At 45.0% G+C, this 18713-nt stretch overlaps 1 protein-coding gene and 1 long non-coding RNA gene across 9 annotated transcripts in view; both read left to right on the top strand.

Moving 5' to 3' along the window:
* The window catches only part of LOC8081667 (probable protein transport Sec1a), a 59280-nt gene extending 50993 nt beyond the window's left edge, over positions 1-8287 (top strand). For 3 of the 6 annotated variants that reach the window (XM_021459109.1, XM_021459107.1, XM_002453722.2), the window contains 3 exons: positions 7522-7612; positions 7763-7852; positions 7930-8229. In XM_021459109.1, coding sequence (XP_021314784.1) covers positions 7522-7612; positions 7763-7852; positions 7930-7983 — 235 coding nt within the window. In that variant the 3' untranslated portion in view covers positions 7984-8229. Of the gene's footprint in view, positions 1-7521; positions 7613-7762; positions 7853-7929 lie in introns of all 6 variants that reach the window. The other 3 variants (XR_002452229.1, XR_002452228.1, XM_021459108.1) reach the window with 2 other exon arrangements.
* On the top strand, positions 12510-14791 carry LOC110434401. 3 transcript variants are annotated; one of them, XR_002451897.1, is made up of 5 exons: positions 12510-12865; positions 12970-13025; positions 13111-13301; positions 13660-14095; positions 14170-14791. It is a non-coding gene; the product is annotated as an uncharacterized LOC110434401 (long non-coding RNA). The 3 variants fall into 3 exon arrangements; XR_002451898.1 differs by lacking the exon at positions 14170-14791 and having other exon boundaries at positions 12512-12828; positions 13660-13972; XR_002451899.1 differs by lacking the exon at positions 14170-14791 and having other exon boundaries at positions 12512-12865; positions 12975-13025; positions 13660-13972.

Below are 18713 nucleotides of genomic sequence, written 5' to 3'. Positions count from 1 at the left end.
GGGGGGGGGGAGGGGGGGCGCATGACTGTTGTAGCTGTGATGATGATCACAGTGGTGCTGAAGTGGTTGGACACGCTGTAGTGCCGAACGTATTGTTTGCTCCACGGTCAGGAGATGGGGGACGGCTGTCTGCTGAAGCATAAAAAAAAATGATCCAGTTGAGTTGCTCCTCCTTTCCATACCGAACCAGATAAGTTTGTATTTGCTGCTGCTGAGAGCCAATATCACTGACACAGCCACACAGGTTAACAGGAGATCCATCATCATTTGGTCCCAACATTCTGCATTTTTCTGCTCAACAAAAGTCGTCTGTGGAGAAGCTGGGTAACTGCTTGCAAACTGATCAGAAGGTGGATAGGAATTGTTGCACTCAACTAGATAGCTGGGAACTAAAGGGTCTGAATTATTACCTGCTAACTCCTTATCTAGGCCCTCGTAATGCAACTGGATCTGATTGTTTATATGCATAAGACCTTATGCAGCCTGACACTCTCTTCAGAGCAGCTTAAGCCTGCATCCCACTATTTGCTCAAATCTGGTATATCCAGCTATGCAATTGGGAACTTGCATCCGCACTGCAGCCAACTGCCTTGTCCTTGCACCTGCTCTGCAGTGGATGCGCCCGCTCTGCACCTGCTCCCTCTCGATTCCTTCCCTGCCAGTGGACTTGATGATGGCACACACCTTGACGACGAGCTTGTGGCAGATGGAGGGGCCGAGGCCAAAGTGCTTGGACATGAGGTGGAGCAGCTTCCCCTATGGCGAGGCCCTAGATACTAACAGCAACATGATCTTGGATGGGGATGGTGGTGCGGAGCATGGTGTCCTCGGCCATCGTGTTCAAGCTCAGGTGTGTTGTCGCATTTGCTGCCAAGGGTGCTGAGCTGCATTGCCGTGTCATGAATCTGGTATCGAAGCCATGAGGGTTCTTGAGTGAGGGAGAGCCATGTCCACCGCTAGTCAAGTCGAGAGGCAGCGCGCCGCCACCTTGCTGCCGGCACAGTGATCAACCTCGACAGAGGTGCAGCGGGCGCAGGAGCTGGTGATGGTGCAACACGCCTTGCTGCCGCAGAGGCAGCGGCTGTGGTGGCGTCCGAGATGGCAAGGCAAGTGGCTGCTACGGCCTGGGTCGCAGCTGCAGTGCTGCGCGAGATGGAGCGGGAGCCGGGGCTAGCTAGAGGATCACGTAACCTGGTTGTGCGCCACCGCCAGTCGATGTCTCCAAATCGGCGTCTTGGTCGGTGTGGCCGCTCCCTAGGTGCTGCAAATGGTCTACCGTGACTTCAGAGCGGGAACGCCATGGTCAATGATCACCAAGTCGAATTACCAATAGTCTGATGAAGGTCAAGTTACAGGTTCGTCTGCTGTTGGAGGCGGTTCACGTTGGCAGCGTCGACTACGATGATGGTCATCGGGCGCTGGAGGTGTTTTTGCGCCGCCGTTCCTACCGAGCATGGTGCCTCCCTCGTCAACAAGGCTATGGCAAAGCTGGTGTTGGAATTGATTGCCACAACATTGCGTCGGTGGGGATCGAGATCGAGTGCGCCAGGCGATGTGCAGCGCCTCAGTGGATACTGGGAAGTCCTCGCCTTCCAGCCTGATGAGCATGTCGAGCACTTTGCCCTTCGAGCAGATGGCACGCAACAGCGACACCGACCTCATGGAGGAGCGCGCGGTAGAGAAATTCCTCTGCTGCATGCTGAAGAGGTACGCGCAGATCGTCAATTCGATTGAGGTGCTCCTTGACTTCGAGTAGCTCATCGTCGAGGATGTCATTGGGCGGCTCAAGGTGGTGCAAGACCGTGAGCAGGTGTCGGACCTCGAGCAGGGTTTCGCCGATGGCAAGCTACTGTACACGATGGAGCAGTGGTGCGCCTTTGATAGGGAGGAGGAAGGATCCGGCTCGTCCGGCTCCTCCAAGGATTATCGCCGGCGTCCATGTGGCTGTAAGGAGAAGGGGCCTTGGGGCCAGGCTGGCACTGCCGACGAGCGCATGGCAACCCGGGATGACACCTGCAACAACTATAGGTGGACTGACCACAGGGCCAAGGACTGTCATCTTCCTCCACGCCGCGTCGGGAAGGCTCACATCACCCAAGCAGAGTTGCAGCATGCTGCCCTGTTTTCGGCACACGGGTGTGTCGACTATCGTCTTCCTCCACGCCGCGGCGGGCAAGCTCACGTAACGCAAGCAGAGGAGCAGGATGCTGCCCTGTTTCTGGCTCAAGGGTGTGAAGCTGCAGCAAGAAGCAGGGAGAGGGTGAAAGGCCCGAGCTTTCCCCTTTCCGCCTCGGCTTGCTCCGCATAGCTCCACCTTGATGAGCCGCATGCCCACGCCTTCCTCGGCAAAGGTGCCGCCGATGACAAGATCAACGGCTGGTACCTCGACACGGGTGGTATCTCGACACGGGTGCCATGCACCACATGACGCGAGTTCTTCTCTGACCTGGTCTTCGGCGTGAATGGTTCCGTCAAGTTCAGTGACGCCTCCGCCGTCAAGATCAAGGGTGTCGGCTCAGTCGTCTTTAAGGCCAAGATGGGGAAGCACCATCTTCTCGTTGGGTTGTACTACATCCTGGCTTTGAGGATCTTTGAGGAACTCCATCTTCAGTGTCGGGCAGCTGGACGAGAACAGCTTGTGGTTGGAGATTGAGGATGACGTGAAGGAGGTGGGCCGCGTCCGCGTGGGATACCGAGGCGAGTCCACGAAGACGGGGTCGCGCGCGTGAAGCGGGCAGGCCGCGTCCGCGCGTGATCTGCGCGCAGGATGCCGAGGCGAAGACAAGGTTGCGTCCGCGCGTAAATCCTCGTTCACGCGGGATCGGTCCGCGAAGACGGCGGGCGGCACTAGCGTGCCGACAGGCCACACAGAGCAGAGGGAGCACAGCGCGCCGACGGGCCACGCGGTGCAGAGGGAGCACGACGACAAGTCGTGTAGAAGAGAGAAAGGATCCCAAGGAAAAAAAAACAGATCGTGGGTGAATTAGATGAGTCTATTCCTAACCCTAATCCATGGCTTTTGTACCATGTTACGTACCTTAGGGATGTGAGAGCATGACCTCTCCAGAGAGATGGTGATGAGTATATATAGGTCTTAGAGAGCCTCATGGGCCAGACCATATGGACCTACAGGCCTATAATATAAGAGTCTTCACAGTTAACAGTAGCTCCCGTCATCGACTTCTGGCCCTTGTGCACTTGTGGCCACTCCCTCTCCAACTACATGGCATCGTCGCCTCGGCCACCTCGGCAGGGCTGTTCTTCAGAACCTTGCCCAGTCCTCTTCAATTATCTGCAGCAAGTCTGAAGATGACTCCCTCTCCTCTGCCATGCTTGCCAACTTGGGCGCCATGTTCGCTTGCCTTTTACTAGTTCCTTGTCTGGAGCATCAAAAAATTTGAATTTGATACATTGTGACTTGTGGACGTCACCTATTATTAGTGTATCTGGATTTAAATATTATCTCGTTATTATAGATGATTGCTCTCATTTTCTTTGGACTTTTCCTCTTCACCTAAACTCTGACACCTTCGCTGTCCTCTCCAACTTCTTTGCCTCTGTGCACACTCAGTTTGGCTGTATCATCAAGTCCGTGCAATGCGATAATGGTTGTGAATTTGATAACGCTGGCTTTCGTGCTTTCTTTCTTGCCAAAGGTGTTTCTCTCCGCATGTCATGCCCCTAGACCTCAGAAAAATGGCAAAGCTGAACGCATGCTTCGCACCACCAACAATGTCACTCGCACCCTGCTCTTCCAAGACTCCATGCCCCCGTCTTATTGGGCTGATGCTCTTGCTACTGCCACCCACCTCATAAATCGCCTCCCCACCACAACGCTGAACATGAGCACTCCATTCTTCGCGCTCTATGGCACTCATCCATCCTATCGCGACCTCCGCACCTTCGGATGCACCTGCTACCCCAATCTCACCGCCACTGCCCCTCACAAACTTTCCCCGCGCTTTTCCTTATGTGCTTTCATTGGCTACTCTCCTGATCACATGGGGTACAGGTGCCTCGACCTCACTACCAACCGGGTCATCATCTCTCGCCATGTTGTTTTCGACGAAACAACGTTCCCTTTCTCCCTTCACCGGCCCTCACCACCTACTCATGAACTGGATTTTCTAACTGATGACGATTTTCCATCAGTCCCTATTCCACTTGCAGGTCACCCTGGAGCTACTGGCGCCATACCAGCGCATGCATCACTGCGTGCCCCCTCTCTGTCAGTGTCCAGACTGGACACACCGGTGTCTAGATCGCCCCCACTGGGCTTTACCGCGCCCATGACGTCTCCTGTACCGGCGCCCACGGCTCCCCCCTCATCGGCGCCCGCTGTACAGGCGTCACCATCACCCTCTCCGCCAGCGCCCTTTGTACAGGCGCCCACTGTGCCCCCTGTACAGGCGGCCATGGCACCCCCTGTGCTGGCGCCCCCAACTCCACCCTTCAGCAAGCCACCCGTCGTCCACCTCTACACCCGCCGTGCTCCCACACCTAGCACGCCACCCGAGTCCCCCTCTGAGGCTGGGGCCCCTCCTCGACGCTTGGTTCCCTCTCCACCGCGCTTTGTCAAGAGTGGCCCTGCACTGCCAACAGGAGTTGTCCCCATCCCGCTCATCGCCAACTCTCATGGCATGGTGACCCGCACGAAGACTGGGTATCGACAGCCCCGTCTTGCCCTACACACCGAGGCTCTGTCCTCTCTGCCGCGGTCTGTTCGGGATGCTCTTGCCAATCCACATTGGCGCCGGGCTATGGAAGAAGAATTTGCTGCTCTCCTGGATAACCATACTTGGGATTTAGTTCCTCGGCCTGCCAAGGCTAATGTCGTCATTGGGAAATGGATCTTCAAACACAAGTTTCATGCACATGGCAGCTTGGACAGATACAAGGCTCGTTTGATGCTCCGTGGGTTCACTCAACGCCCCGGAGTGGATTACGATGAGACTTTCAGTCCCGTCGTCAAGCCGGCTACCGTTCGTACTGTCCTCACTTTGGCTCACTCTTGGGATTGGCCCATCCATCAACTTGATGTGAAGAATGCCTTCCTCCATGGTACTTTGTCAGAAACAGCAGTTTACTGCTCTCAGCCCACTGGTTTTACTGATCCTGCTCTCTCTGGACGCGTCTGCAAGCTCAACAAATCCGTATACGGCTTAAAGCAGGCACCGCGTGCATGGCACAGCAGGTTTGCTGTTTGCGGTTCACTGAAGCCAAGACAGACATATCTCTGTTCATATATCATGGCACCGAGATTGTCTACTTGCTTCTGTATGTGGATGATATTGTCCTCACTGCCTGTGGGAAGCTCCTCAACTGTGTAATTGATGCCCTGAAAAAGGAGTTTGCCATGAAAGATCTCGGTCCCCTGCACCACTTCCTCGGCGTGGCAGTTGAGCGACACAGGGATACTCTCTTTCTCTCACAACGACACTACTGGACATTCTTGCCCGACATGGTCCTCCTGTTACTGACCCTACAGACTACCACAGCCTTGTGGGACCTCTTCCGTACCTGACCTTCACTCGACCTGACATCGCATACGCAGTAGAGCAAGTTTGCCTCCACATGCATGATCCCTGGGTAGTTCATCTAGTGGCTGCCAAGCGCATTCTTCGCTACCTCCAGGGCTCTCTCAGCTATGGTCTGGTTATTCCCAGATCTGCTCCAACACAGCTCGTCGTGTACACCAACGCCAACTGGGCCGGCTGCCCCGACACCCGCCACTCCACCATGGGCTATGCTGTCTTTCTTGGAGGAAGCCTTGTTTCCTGGTCTTCCAAGCCAGCCCACCGTTTCTCGGTCAAGCGCCGAGGCAGAATATCGTGCCGTTGCCAACGGCGTCGCTGAAGCCTCCTGGCTAGGCAGCTTCTCCAGGAACTTCATCATCCTCTAGAGTCTGCCTGCCTCTTCTACTGCGACAACGTCAGCACCGTCTATCTCTCCACCAACCCTGTTCAGCATCAGCGAACCAAGCATGTGGAAATTGACCTCCACTTCGTCCGGGAACAGGTCGCCATTGGAGCCATCCGTGTTCTTCATTTTCCAACCACGTCGCAGTTCGCCGATGCCTTTACTAAGGGACTTCCCTCTTCTGTCTTTATGGATTTCCGCTCCACCCTGAACGTTCGCTCTTCCAACGTTCCGACTGCAGGGGGGTGTTAGAATATCTCCTTGGTTCTTGTGTTAATTACTCCTAGTCTCCTAGATGTATGCGCAGCCTCCCAGGCTGGCTTGGCTCTTTGGGCTATCCTGTATTCCCTATATATATGTAATCCCTCCTGTAAACGCATCTCAAGTAATACAAGCCTATTGGCCTTCCTCTCATATAAACAAATTGGCGTCACAACCTAATCTGTTTCTCCGATCAAAGTCGTTGGAATACTGCAACCACACGGGAGTTGATCCACATCCAGATAAAAATTCAGAGAATGTACCTCCGTGATGAGATGTATTATCATCTGAGAAGATAAATTCCACCACTGCCATATGTCAGAGTTCTTGTGGAAGAGAAATCCTGTCACCTGCTTCCCTGGAACTCCATAACTAGAGGTACCGCCACGAATCGCTGCCCTAGGAGAAGAGTGCTGCTGCTAGATGCTGGAATTCCACCTGGTAGATGAATTGCTGCTGCCTGTGCAGCTGGAATTCCACTTGTCAGGTCTACTACCACCAGCGCTGACAGAAATCCTTGTCACTGCCACAGAGGAAAATGTGGTTGCTGCAGAAATATTTCCATATTACCAGCAGGGAAAAAGTTAGAAGGTACTGCTTTCCCTTGCTATGCCTTTGGAGGGTCTTCACAATGTACAAAACATAATTGATGGTATTCAAGCGTCACATTAATCCTAAATTCATGAAATACGAAAAAAGAACTTGAAAATCTCATTAACTAAGAAAAAAAGGAAAATATTTAGTATACTTGTTTTTGGGCCTCCAGTTTATAGCAAGCAGAGAGTCACATTATGACTGATACAACTATTTTGTATCCAATATAATACGAATAGTAACCGAAGTACAGCTCCTTTAGATCTAAATTATGAAACTTCACGTGACAGTATAAATGGAATGACTATAATTATATTCTAAAATGTAGTCATGATGTTGTGCTGTTGTTTGGGCAATTTTGCTAGTTTTGTATAACAAGCAAAAGAAATATGGAAAAGGCCGTTTTACCTTCATTTAAATCCTTTGTTAATATGTAATGTGAAGGTATGTATGGAGGAAAAGGTAAAAGTCATCTCAAAATTAAAATTATGTGCATTAGAAATCTGGGAGGTCCTTTTTGATAATTGAGTACATATTATCAGAATGTTATCATGTGCGCTAGAAGCTGGTTTAGATAATTGCTATTGTGAATTTCTGGGATTTATTGCAAGTAGCATGAATCTTTATTTGCACACTCATGCATCAGATTATTATGCATTACATTATCAAATTTGTGCAAATATGAGCTATTAATCTGTTATATAACTTTCAGCAACGTCTGCTGATGGCTTTGATTTTTTTTTCCAGTGATTCTGTGTTGAAACATGCCTCCAGTGACTTCAGGAAGCTTGGTCAGCGTATATTTGTTTTTGTAATAGGCGGTGCTACTCGATCAGAGGTATCTCCAGTACATTGCTTAGTTGCATTTGTATGTTACAGTTTCTCTAGAGGATGAGTTAAAGTATGTGATGCATTAGAAATCTAAGATCCATCATTTGTGTAAGTATTTTCATGCTGCATGCTGTAACCAGTATTGCAAATTTTCCAGTTACGTGCTGCACACAAGCTTTCATCCAAGCTGAAGCGAGACATCATCCTTGGTTCATCTAGCCTTGATGATCCTCCCCAGTTCATCACAGTAAGTAGCTTGTCCTGTTTCTAGTCGACTCTGCGTGATGGCTTAGCAAAACTGAATTGGATTGCTATCGTTTGCAGAAATTAAAGTTGATGTCAGCAGAAGAATTGACACTTGATGATCTTCAGCTGTAAATGGCGTCATCGCCCCCTTTGAATGGGTTAGTTCAATATGAACTTTCGCCATAAGTTGTATGTAACCTTTTTATTTTCTTTTTAGTTTTCTGTCCGCTCTTGTTTGTGCGGGCATATCATATTCATTCGGTGAAATGTATTCTTAACACCACTTTTACTGGTGAATGTATATAAATAGTGGCCGACATAACTATACGGATCAGTTTTTTTAGATTGGGTTGGTTTGTTGGTTTCCTTCTCTACGAACTTCTGTATCCACATGTGATGAGGCAGGTTATACTTTTGAATGTATTCCCTCAGTTTTCAAATACACAAAGTTTGAATAAGCTAAATAGTTACAAAAATAAACACGGGAGACTGCATGTGCTGATGTCATAGTATTTTTTTAGAAACTAAAAAAAGTCAGCTGCTAAACTGAACATCTAAATTAAACTCCAATTACAGCATTATGTTTTTGTGCAATAAATTATTTGATACTAGACCCCATGTAAATATGTTTAGATAAAATTTATTAAGGAACATTTATCTCATGAAGATAGAATATTTTTTATTGAGCGGAGACGATGTTCTTTGTTTAGGAAGCAACGTCTATTCACAAGTACTCCATCCATTTCAAATTATAAGATGTTTGGCTTTTTGTGACATCAAATTTGACTACTCGTCTTATTTAAAATTTTATGTAAAATATTACTTCTTTTGCCGTGGCTTAGTTTATTAATAAAAATTTTTCAAAAATAACTCAAATTTGACTATATTTGTATAAATTTTTTGAATAAGACATTGGTTAAATTTGGGATAGAAAAAGTCAAACGTCTTATAATTTGGGACAGAGGGAGTACTTGATATCCGGAATAAATTATAGGATCATGTGATTGATATTGTAGTATCTATAAATGAATTATTAATGCATGTGCCTTTTGGTGACCGCGCTTTGTTAATTTTATTAACGCTGGCGATGCTTGCCTTAACAAGATTAACGGAGGTGGTCAGGTGCCTGCCTCCATAAAGCATGACTAATGTAAGTGCCCTGATGGAGGCAGATGCCCTGCTTGCTCTGTTAACCCAAAGTGGTTGCCTGCGAAAATCGCTATAGTAGTGGTGTTGGATTGGAATCTGTGCTGCATAACTCTTTTATTCTAAAAATAAGAAAACTTAGCAAAATTATAGTACACATTTAGATTGTATCTTGCATATGTTTTGATAAGTACATTTTAGACGCCAAGTAGTTTTAAGTTGCATAGTTCACACCCTCTCTTAGGTGTGACAGCCCCTTCACTCCTAGTAGGCGTAAACTGCACATTGAAGGCTGTTGTTGAAGAAGAGCCTAGTGATCGTTGTCCAAGCAGAGTGCGCTGAATTCCTATGGTCATACATGGCATCCACAGTCTCCTTGAACACAGTGGTGTAGAGCCATGATACAACCCAGGAATCAACCTGCATCAACTCAATGTTGTTGATGTGGTTCAGAAGGCTGAGCTTTGCAACGTTGTCAGCTCAAAGATGGTTTGCCACTAGCAAACGTTGGATGAATACATGTTAAGAGTGACAGGGACGTGAGCCTTGATGTTGATCATGGCAATGGTGGCAGCGGATAAGAAGATCACCAGCAGAGGCAAAGGGGTTAGTGTCGGTGGCAGAGGCGGTGGACATGATAGAGTCACGTGCCATGGGCATGAGAAGAAAAAGTTTACACCTCATCGCTCGGCAGCGTTTGGCCGTTTGTGAGCAACAGCTCTCCCTAGATGCTAGGAGTTCAAGTGGTGCCATACAACTATAAGCAGCGTTTGGCCAGTTTAGATGCATAAAAAATCTAAAAGTTTACAAAATTATCATTACATCAAATTTTACGGCACATCAATAGAGCATTAAATATAGATTAAGAAATAATTAATTACACAATTTATCTATAAATCACAAGACGAATTAATCTATAATTAAACATTAATTACTAAATACAAATAAAAATACTATAATAACGAAATTTAAAAAGTCTTTAGATTTAAAGAGGGCAAGTATAGCGCGAGGGGTAGTACTACTTCAGTATGGGAGCAGCGCCAACATTGGTAGTAGAGCATGGGCTTAGGCCTTGTTTAGGCCTTGTTTAGTTCCGAAAAATTTTGCAAAATCGACACTGTAGCACTTTCGTTTGTATTTGACAAAAATTATCCAATCATGGACTAACTAGGCTCAAAAGATTCGTCTCGTCAATTTCGACCAAACTGTGTAATTAGTTTTTATTTTCATCTATATTTAATACTCCATGCATGCGTCTAAAGATTCGATGTGACGGGGAATCTGAAAAATTTTGCAAAATTTTTTGGTAACTAAACAAGGCCTTAGTTTATTCAAAAACCAAAAAAATTTCAAGATTCCTTGTCACTTCAAATCTTGTGGCATATGCATTAAACATTAAATATAGACGAAAACAAAAACTAATTACACAGTTTGCCTGTAAATCACGAGATGATTTTTTTGAGCCTAATTAGTCCATAATTGGATAATATTTGTCAAATAAAAACGAAAATACTATGGTACCTAAAACCAAAAAACTTTTGGAACTAAATAAGGCCTTAGAGCATCTCCAACGGTTATGCAATTAGAATTTGCTATTTGTTGGAATTTGCCAAGTCCCTAAACGTTTTGCCAAAGGAAAAATAAGTCCATCTCCAAGTGTTTGCCATTTTTGACTTGGCATTTTCCAAAATAGTGGACCCAAGTATTTTTGTCCGGGATCTTTTTTTGTTCGGCGCGCTTCGTGCGAGATTTTTCCTCTGCGCGGGAATTTCCGTCGTCCGTCGCCACCAGTCCACGAAGTCGCAAGTCACCGCCGTTTCTGTGAATCGCGGCCACCCGGTCCGCCAGTCCACGAAGTCGCAGTTCGCCAGAGTTCCGTCGCATGAAGGAAGGAGAGGACGCGGCGATGGATCGTATCTCCTAGTTGCGCGCGGGGAAAGAAAAAAGACGGCGTGAAGAAAGGAGGCGGCAGCGCGGGGGAAAGAAGAGTTCGCGCGGGGAGGAGGAGTCCTCGTGGGAAACTACCGCAGCGCGTGGGGAGGTCGCACACGGCAAGGAGTCCAGGAAACTCGGGATATCAAAATTGCGAAGTCATTATGCCTATGCAAAAATGCCAAGTTTGGTCCATCAAATGCCAAGTTTGCCAAAATGTATAAGTCAAATGCATAGAGAGTATTTTTTAAGATTATTGGCAAATTTCTAGAATGCATAGTCCAATTACATAACTGTTGGAAATGCTCTTAGGTAAAAAGATTTTGGGAGGGGAGGCAACTAGGTTGCGACGGCTGCTCAAACTCAACGCCCGGCCAGGCTCAAACGCCGCAGTAAAGCAGAACTGAAGAAGGCACGACTAGGGAGCCCAAGGATTGCGCGCAGAGGATATGGATTACTGGTCCACGTTTACTGGGCCAGCTTGTTCGTTTAAGTTTACTAGGTAGCATGCCCGTGCGTTGCTAATGGATAATTAATATTTTTATTTAAAATACACGGATCGCATAATAAAATTATAATATTATAATAAAACTTAAATACCAACTATAAGGTGACATTTATCTTAAAGAAGCAAAGTTTGTGACGGAATTTTTCTAACAGATTCAATTATCTCTCACAAACATAATCTGAAAAAAACAACATATTTATATAGGATTAAAGTATACAACGATAGATAGTTTCTCTAAGTTAAACCATCAAAGAGAAAATAACAATACCTTCTTGGCTAACCGACGAGGACATATACTTTTTGAGTTTATTTGTAAATTTTGTTTTCCAAAAGTTTATTTTCTCCCATTGAATCTACAAGAGAAGTTGATAGGGTTTGTTCTTTATGGGCCACATCAATGCTTAAACCCTGGTCATCTGGTAGAACTTCATGCGAAACTTCTATACCTATGCTTTGTTGTAACCATTCAGAATCATCTGTAGACTTACTGGATTTTTCTGATTGTACAATATGTTCTGAAACCTTCAGATCTGGACTGTCCATGGGGACCTAACAGACAAACATAATATTGTTTAAAAAATTAAGATAGATAAGACAAACATAATATTGTTTAAAAAATTAAGATAGATAAGACAAACATAATATTGTTTAAAAAAATTAAGATAGATCAAACATGGTAAGATAAGCTTGTACTTCTTTAGAAAGTAAGAGCTATAGAAAGATAATCATAGCAAGTTTGTGTTTCACAATATATATTTTACAATATATTCTACAATTAAGAATCTGATCTCTCAATAATACGATCACAAAAATGTGCTTTGCAGAGATTTGTGCATCGTTCCCCACAAGACAAAAAACCTTTATTTTGAAATTAAAAAAATATATTCACGTTGAAAATGAAAGATATTTTTTCTCCATATAGAAAATTAGTTTACCCCTATTTATATGATTTAAGTATACATAAACAATTTTTTTACTTTTATTTAAACTATACATTTGACCAGAGAATGTATTTCCAATTTTGTATTTGTTTTCTCTTTTTTCCTTAAGATCTATTTCCTCTCCCTTTCTCACTATCCTCTCTCTCTCTCCGCAAAACAAGATACCGCACGGGTCTGCTCTTCTTCCTCCCTGTCTGCTCTTCTTCCTCCCGACTCTAGTCCCCACACTGGGGACCCGATGGAGCTGCCTCCCCGAGCTTGCCAACACGGATCTGCCAACCCGGCATCCCTCCGGCGAGCCTCGTCCGGTCTGCGCTCAAGAACTCCGGCGCCGTGGCGGGACGCGGCTCCAGCGAGCTCTATTCCGCCGCGACCGGACGGTGGGGTGTCCATGTGCGACGACAAGTTTCTCTTCCTCTTCCTGCCGCCGCCGCAGCCACGATGCCGATGGTGAGCATCGGCCGGGACCGTGTCTTCGCCGATCTGGGTCGGACCTACAGTAGTTTGACTTCCTGTGCTCAGTTCCTCCCCCAAATCCCCAGCTCTCCTCCATCCGTGATAACTCGTCTTGACCAATCCTACTGGCTGCAGCGCAGGAGGAGTTTGAGGCGCTCTGCTTCGAGTTCGGCATCGAGTTGGACGATGTGGTGAGCATCTCTCCTCTATTCCCCCCTCCCATCCCGTCTGCTGTTCTAGTGGCTGGTGGGACTGGCGATGTCTGAATTTTTGCAGATATGTGGGAGACGGCTATGGTCTTGGCGCAGCCGAGACTCCCTCCTCGTGCATGCAAGATGGGTTGACAAGGCATCAGTCTCATGGGCATGTGAGCACGGGCTTTTTGCTGATGGTGTCGTCGAGCACCCAACGCTGTCCTGACCTGAGCACTTGAGCAGATATGAGTTCAGGGCCACAAACTATTTCAGGTTAAATTCATAGACCTAACTCACATGTTTCAGTATGGACTTTGTCAACTATGGTTTCATCTTAGTTCGATTCTGCGTAAAGTAAATCATAACTAATAATCAAGATAGAAGAACAGTACATAGCTTCTTGGCTTTTAACATTACAGTAATTGTTCCTCTTGTTTTGTGTTGTCAAAGCTCATATAGAAAAATGGGGAGGGAATATTTCTTTCTATGCCTTGTAGGAGTCTTCAAAAATCAACACATATAGAAGAAACTGCATTTCTGCTTTAGAGTCTTTAGCATTATAAATTTGGCTAACATTAGTCCTCTGTGCTTGAGAAGGTATCACTGATCGTGGCTAATTATTTTTGGTCAGATTGGAACAGGACCAGGGGATGCAACAACTTGCATCTAGGGCGAGCGATGGTTTCAGACCCATCTTTTTTCTCTTGTCTTGTGCATCACATGTAGCTTTATTTTCTTTCTTTATCTGAACTATACAGCAGAGATTTGCAAATTCAGGTTACAGAAGAAAAACATTATAATGCTCTAGCTTCCTCTGTTCTATTGATTATTTGTTAATTGCCTTTTTTTCTTTCCAGCATACAAGATCTTGTTTAGCCATTTTAGTTTAGGATTTAAACTATTTATTGACATTTAAAGGATACAAGTGCCTGAATTTGTGTGTCCATGTCTGTTCTTGCTGTTTTTGCACATTGCAAATTGCAGAAGTGGGAAGTGTACTCTGGTTATACATCAGGTAAAGAGCAAGGCATTTGAAAACACATGTCCAGCTATGTTGTGCCATTGATGTAAGTGAAAGTTGGCTGGTATAACTTCATGCCTTTGTTTCTGGTTTGAAGTGTGAAATTGTTTCACTTGACAGTTGAGGGGAAGGAGGAGGTAGAAAAAGATGACATTGACTAAAAACCGTTGATATTTCTTTCAAAAAAGACAATCTACAGCTGAAATGGAAATACCAACATATGCCCCTTCCAACTATCTCAAGTTCAATACATATAACCCTCATCGTTTTTTTTACAAATTTGTTCAAGTTACAGTGAAGTGAGTACAATGATGGACTATCCCTTGATACTAAACAATATGTTTGGGTATTTTTTCAAATTTTTTGTGTGCAACAAAAGAAGAATGTTGCATGCTTATTGTCACTGGAGATCTACAGAACAGTTGTAAGCTACAACTGTCTCACTTGCATATATCCTATGATATTTGAGTTGTAATAAGTACTGTCAATTTCTCTCTACCTCCTGCATTTTAGTCATGCTGTTAACAGAACACTTGAACATAGTGAGGAAATATACTTTTGGGAACATAAGAAAGCCCATATGCATTAGCTTGAGATATGACATGAGATTAGCTAATTATTGCAAATCCACCTGAACCCAAACACTTGAGCATCTCCAAGAGTATCCAATAATCCTTCCTGATCCATGATTTCTCTTTTGTGACACAATCTGAATGTTTACATGACCTTGTAGTTGATTTCAGATATCTGTATTTTGCATGCAGGCATGGTAGTTTTACCTGGTGCCTGATAGTTAGAATTGGATGTCTTAATTCTATATGTGATCTATCATGCATGTTTCATCATTGTCTTTTGTGGCATTCACTGGAAAGGCCGAAAGCGTGGCTTGGGTGAATGTGGCTCTCCCAGTCAACTTCAGAAGTCCACACTTCCATTTCGAAACATGATCCTCATGGTCTAGAAATTTTCTTATGCATGCTATTCTTGATTAGGCGCTTCACCAATTTGCATCGCTTTGGTATGGCTTTGATTAGGCATTAGCACCGGTCGGGAACGGCCTGTTCCCGAGCCGGTGCTGCCCTTTCGGGACTAAAGGCCCACTCTTTAGTCCCGGTTTGGACAACCGTGGCTAAAGACCCACCTTTAACACCGGATGGTAATACCAACCGGTGTTAAAGGGTCATGCTAGGGCTGCCACGTTGCGCAGGACCCTTTAACACCGGTTGGTATACCAAGGGTTTCTTTTTTTTTCACTTCTTCGGTTCTGTTTATTGTTTTTATATAATAATAATAATAGTTTTTTCAATACATGTTTTTGCTGATACAATAATATATTTATATTACACGCATATTAAGCATATATAAATGAAAATTATAGGCTTAGCTTAATAATTAAGCTTTGCCTATAATAAAATGAATAGGCCACATCAAAAATTAAATAGATATGTAAAAAGCTTTATATATATATAGTTTTATATGTACAAAATTCGTAATACATATATACATAGAGTTTTTTCTTCCAATGTCTACAAACGATACAAATGATCATCGTTGTTTAGAATAAGAGTTTCGTTGCCGTTGAAGTGAAACTCGCCGTTTGGATTGATCACTTGCTCGCGGAGAAATCCTGCTATCGTCTCTTGGATAGCTTTGATTCGGTCTTTTTGTATGACCTTTTCCCTCAACCATTCCGTCTTTAATTTGAAATAAATAAAAAAGGTATTAGTTATCTAAGTTATTCAATATAATTCAGGAGATAATGAAAAGAGACATGTAATGTACTCTGAGTATCTCTGTGGATGTTTGATTGACTTGTGCCATCATGAATTTGCACACGTAATATGCACATAGATTGTTTCCCCCTTCTTGTCTTAAACACCACTGTACGATATATATAAAAAATATTTGCACACGTAATATGCACATAGATTGTTTCCCCCTTCTTGTCTTAAACACCACTGTACGATATATATAAAAAATATTCACGACCACGACAATAAGAAGGCTAAAAGTTAGCGAAAGTTTGCTAGCTAGTAGAACTTACTTGTGGATGTATTATGTTAAGCGGCGCTTTACATCCACTGAGATGTTCACGGTCAATGAATCTTTCTCAGACCCTACACACAGCCATTGTTGATCGTGAACTAATAATTACAGAGTCTGTAACACCCGGCCCAGGGCTTAATAGGATTAATAGGAGACTCATACCAACAAGTTGCAACTTCATTTCCGGGAGCCCATCTCCAAAGAACTCTAAAGTTAAGCGTGCTTGGCCTAGAGCAATTTAGGGATGGGTGACTGACCGGGAAGTACTTCCCGGGTGCGCATGGAGGCGGGACGTTACAGAATGGTATCAGAGCCGACTCTTGCGGTTTCACGGGCGCGTGTGTCGCAGTTGCGCAGGCATGGTGTGCATGGCTGGTGTGGATCCGGAGTGGTCACACAGCATGGCATATGCGCTGGCACTGGATGCACGGACGTGGCCAAGAGAGGACGTTCCTGGCTTGGGGTTGATCGACGAGGACGTCGATCTCTTAAGGGGGTGAGTATGTAACACCCGGCCCAGGGCTTAATAGGATTAATAGGAGACTCATACCAACAAGTTGCAACTTCTTTTTCGCGAGCCCATCTCCAAAGAACTCTAAAGTTAAGCGTGCTTGGCCTAGAGCAATTTAGGGATGGGTGACTGACAGGGAAGTACTTCCCGGGTGCGCACGAGTGAGGACAAAGTGTGCAAAAAGACTAGTGTTGGTCTGTGGGGGCTGACTATGTCCTAGAAAAGCTGCCAGATGTAAGCAGGCCCGGCCTCGTGGAGGCGGGACGTTACAGAGTCATATTACGATATTCTTCTAGCTGAGATCGCATTACGTACCTTTGAATAATGTTTACCATTTGTTGATAATTTTCTTGTGGATTTCTCATTGAGTCAAAGATTATCAACCGGTTCTTGGGAATTTCAATGACTATAAGTATCCAGTGAAAGCTGTTTACACACACATATATATAGTCAGGCCTATATATAACTATATAAAACTTGTCTCGAGTAATAATTATTAAAATAAAATATGCATGCACTTAATAACTATATAACTCACTCGAAGTTGAAGGGGAAGAGTATTTTTTGTTTTTTTTTGTTCACAAAGAACCTCATAAGATTAGTGCAGACTTCTGTCTCATGAGCTGCTGTCCACATTGCCTGCGGAGCTTTGAAAACAATATAAGGGTCAACGAACCCAATACTATTGTCATTTCTGATTCTGAGCTCTCTCATTTGGTGCCTGCATATATACATACAAATCCTAAGTGTGTAAGGATTATATACATATAATTAAAGAAGTTAGAAGTATAATAAAAGAAAAAAATACTTACAGACAAAAGCAGCTGACAAGAGATTTGTCGAGAGCGTCGAGGTGACATAATTGGTGCAATTCTTCGAACTGCACGTATATGAGGTCATCTCCACAGAAGTAGTGATGTTGTCTAATACGAACAGAAATCCAATTCTCTCCCCTTTGAGACATCTCTATGCACCATTTGTTTATTGCAAACATTTGTGTGCCGAGCTCATGTAAACGCTGAGGGTCGAATAGACTCCTGCCCGGTTCATATCTTACCCTCTATTGATCAACTACCTCGGCTTTTTCAAATGTTTGACATCCAAGAATGACGGTAATTTCTTCCATATTTAAACCGCTCTGTCCAAAGTAACGCTCAAGCGAGTCTAACTTAGACAACGCTAAGGATTTCTTTGGCATCAAGTCTTCATTTGAGCCGTATTGATTTGGCACAATCAAAGGGGGCACCGGTTTTGATACTTCTCCGAGCTGTGGGACCCCTTTTCCAACTCTCTTCCTAGGCTGTGAAGACTTGACTAGAGACCACTCATAGTCCGAAAGTGCTGACTTTTTCTGAGCTTCGTGTTGCTTCTTTTGCTGGTCCGCCACCTTCTGCCTCAGTTCCGATGGCTTTACATAAAAGTACGGCTTTTCTGGGTTTAGCCGTTTTTTCTATCCTCCTTCAATTTATCAAAAAATTATTTCACCTCAGCTTTGGATGCAGCAATTACCTCCTCTTCACTCTTTTCGTAAGGTAATTTTTCTGGTGTCTTTGCTCTCTTTGCTGAGGCAGCCTTCTTTGGAGGTGGGACCGATGACTTCGGTTGTTCTTGGGTGGACCGCTTCTGACTACCTCGCTTTGGAGGCGAGGGGACCGACCGTACACTCTTTGGAGAGGGCGGTGCAGGCGGTGGAGGTGGTGGGGCCGATCTTTTCGGTGTTGGAGAACGCGGTGGAGGAGTTGGAGACCTCGGTGGAGGAGGTGGAGACCGTGGTGGAGGCGGTGGCGGGGTCGGTGTGGCCGCCGCAGGTGTTGGAGGAGATCCAGCATTGTCACCGCCCGCAGCACTATGATGCGCCGTGGAGAGAATTGGACTTAGGTTGGAGGAGTTCCTGCAAAGAAAACAGTTACAAGTTTTGTGAGCAAACTGTTTTTTAATTTCAATACATAATAAATAATATAAGAAATAAAATCACACACAAACCTATGTTGAGGAATAATTATGAAGCACTTGCGCCAATAAATAAATGTCTTCTCAGCTTCACCTAAGGTCTTCTCTCCGTCTCCCCCTTCTATGTCTAGAGGCACATTGCCACAACCTTTCTCAA

The sequence above is a fragment of the Sorghum bicolor genome, chromosome 4, assembly GCF_000003195.3.
Source record: "Sorghum bicolor cultivar BTx623 chromosome 4, Sorghum_bicolor_NCBIv3, whole genome shotgun sequence".
Classification (NCBI taxonomy): Eukaryota; Viridiplantae; Streptophyta; class Magnoliopsida; order Poales; family Poaceae; genus Sorghum; species Sorghum bicolor.
This window is presented reverse-complemented; position numbering and strand designations above follow the sequence as displayed.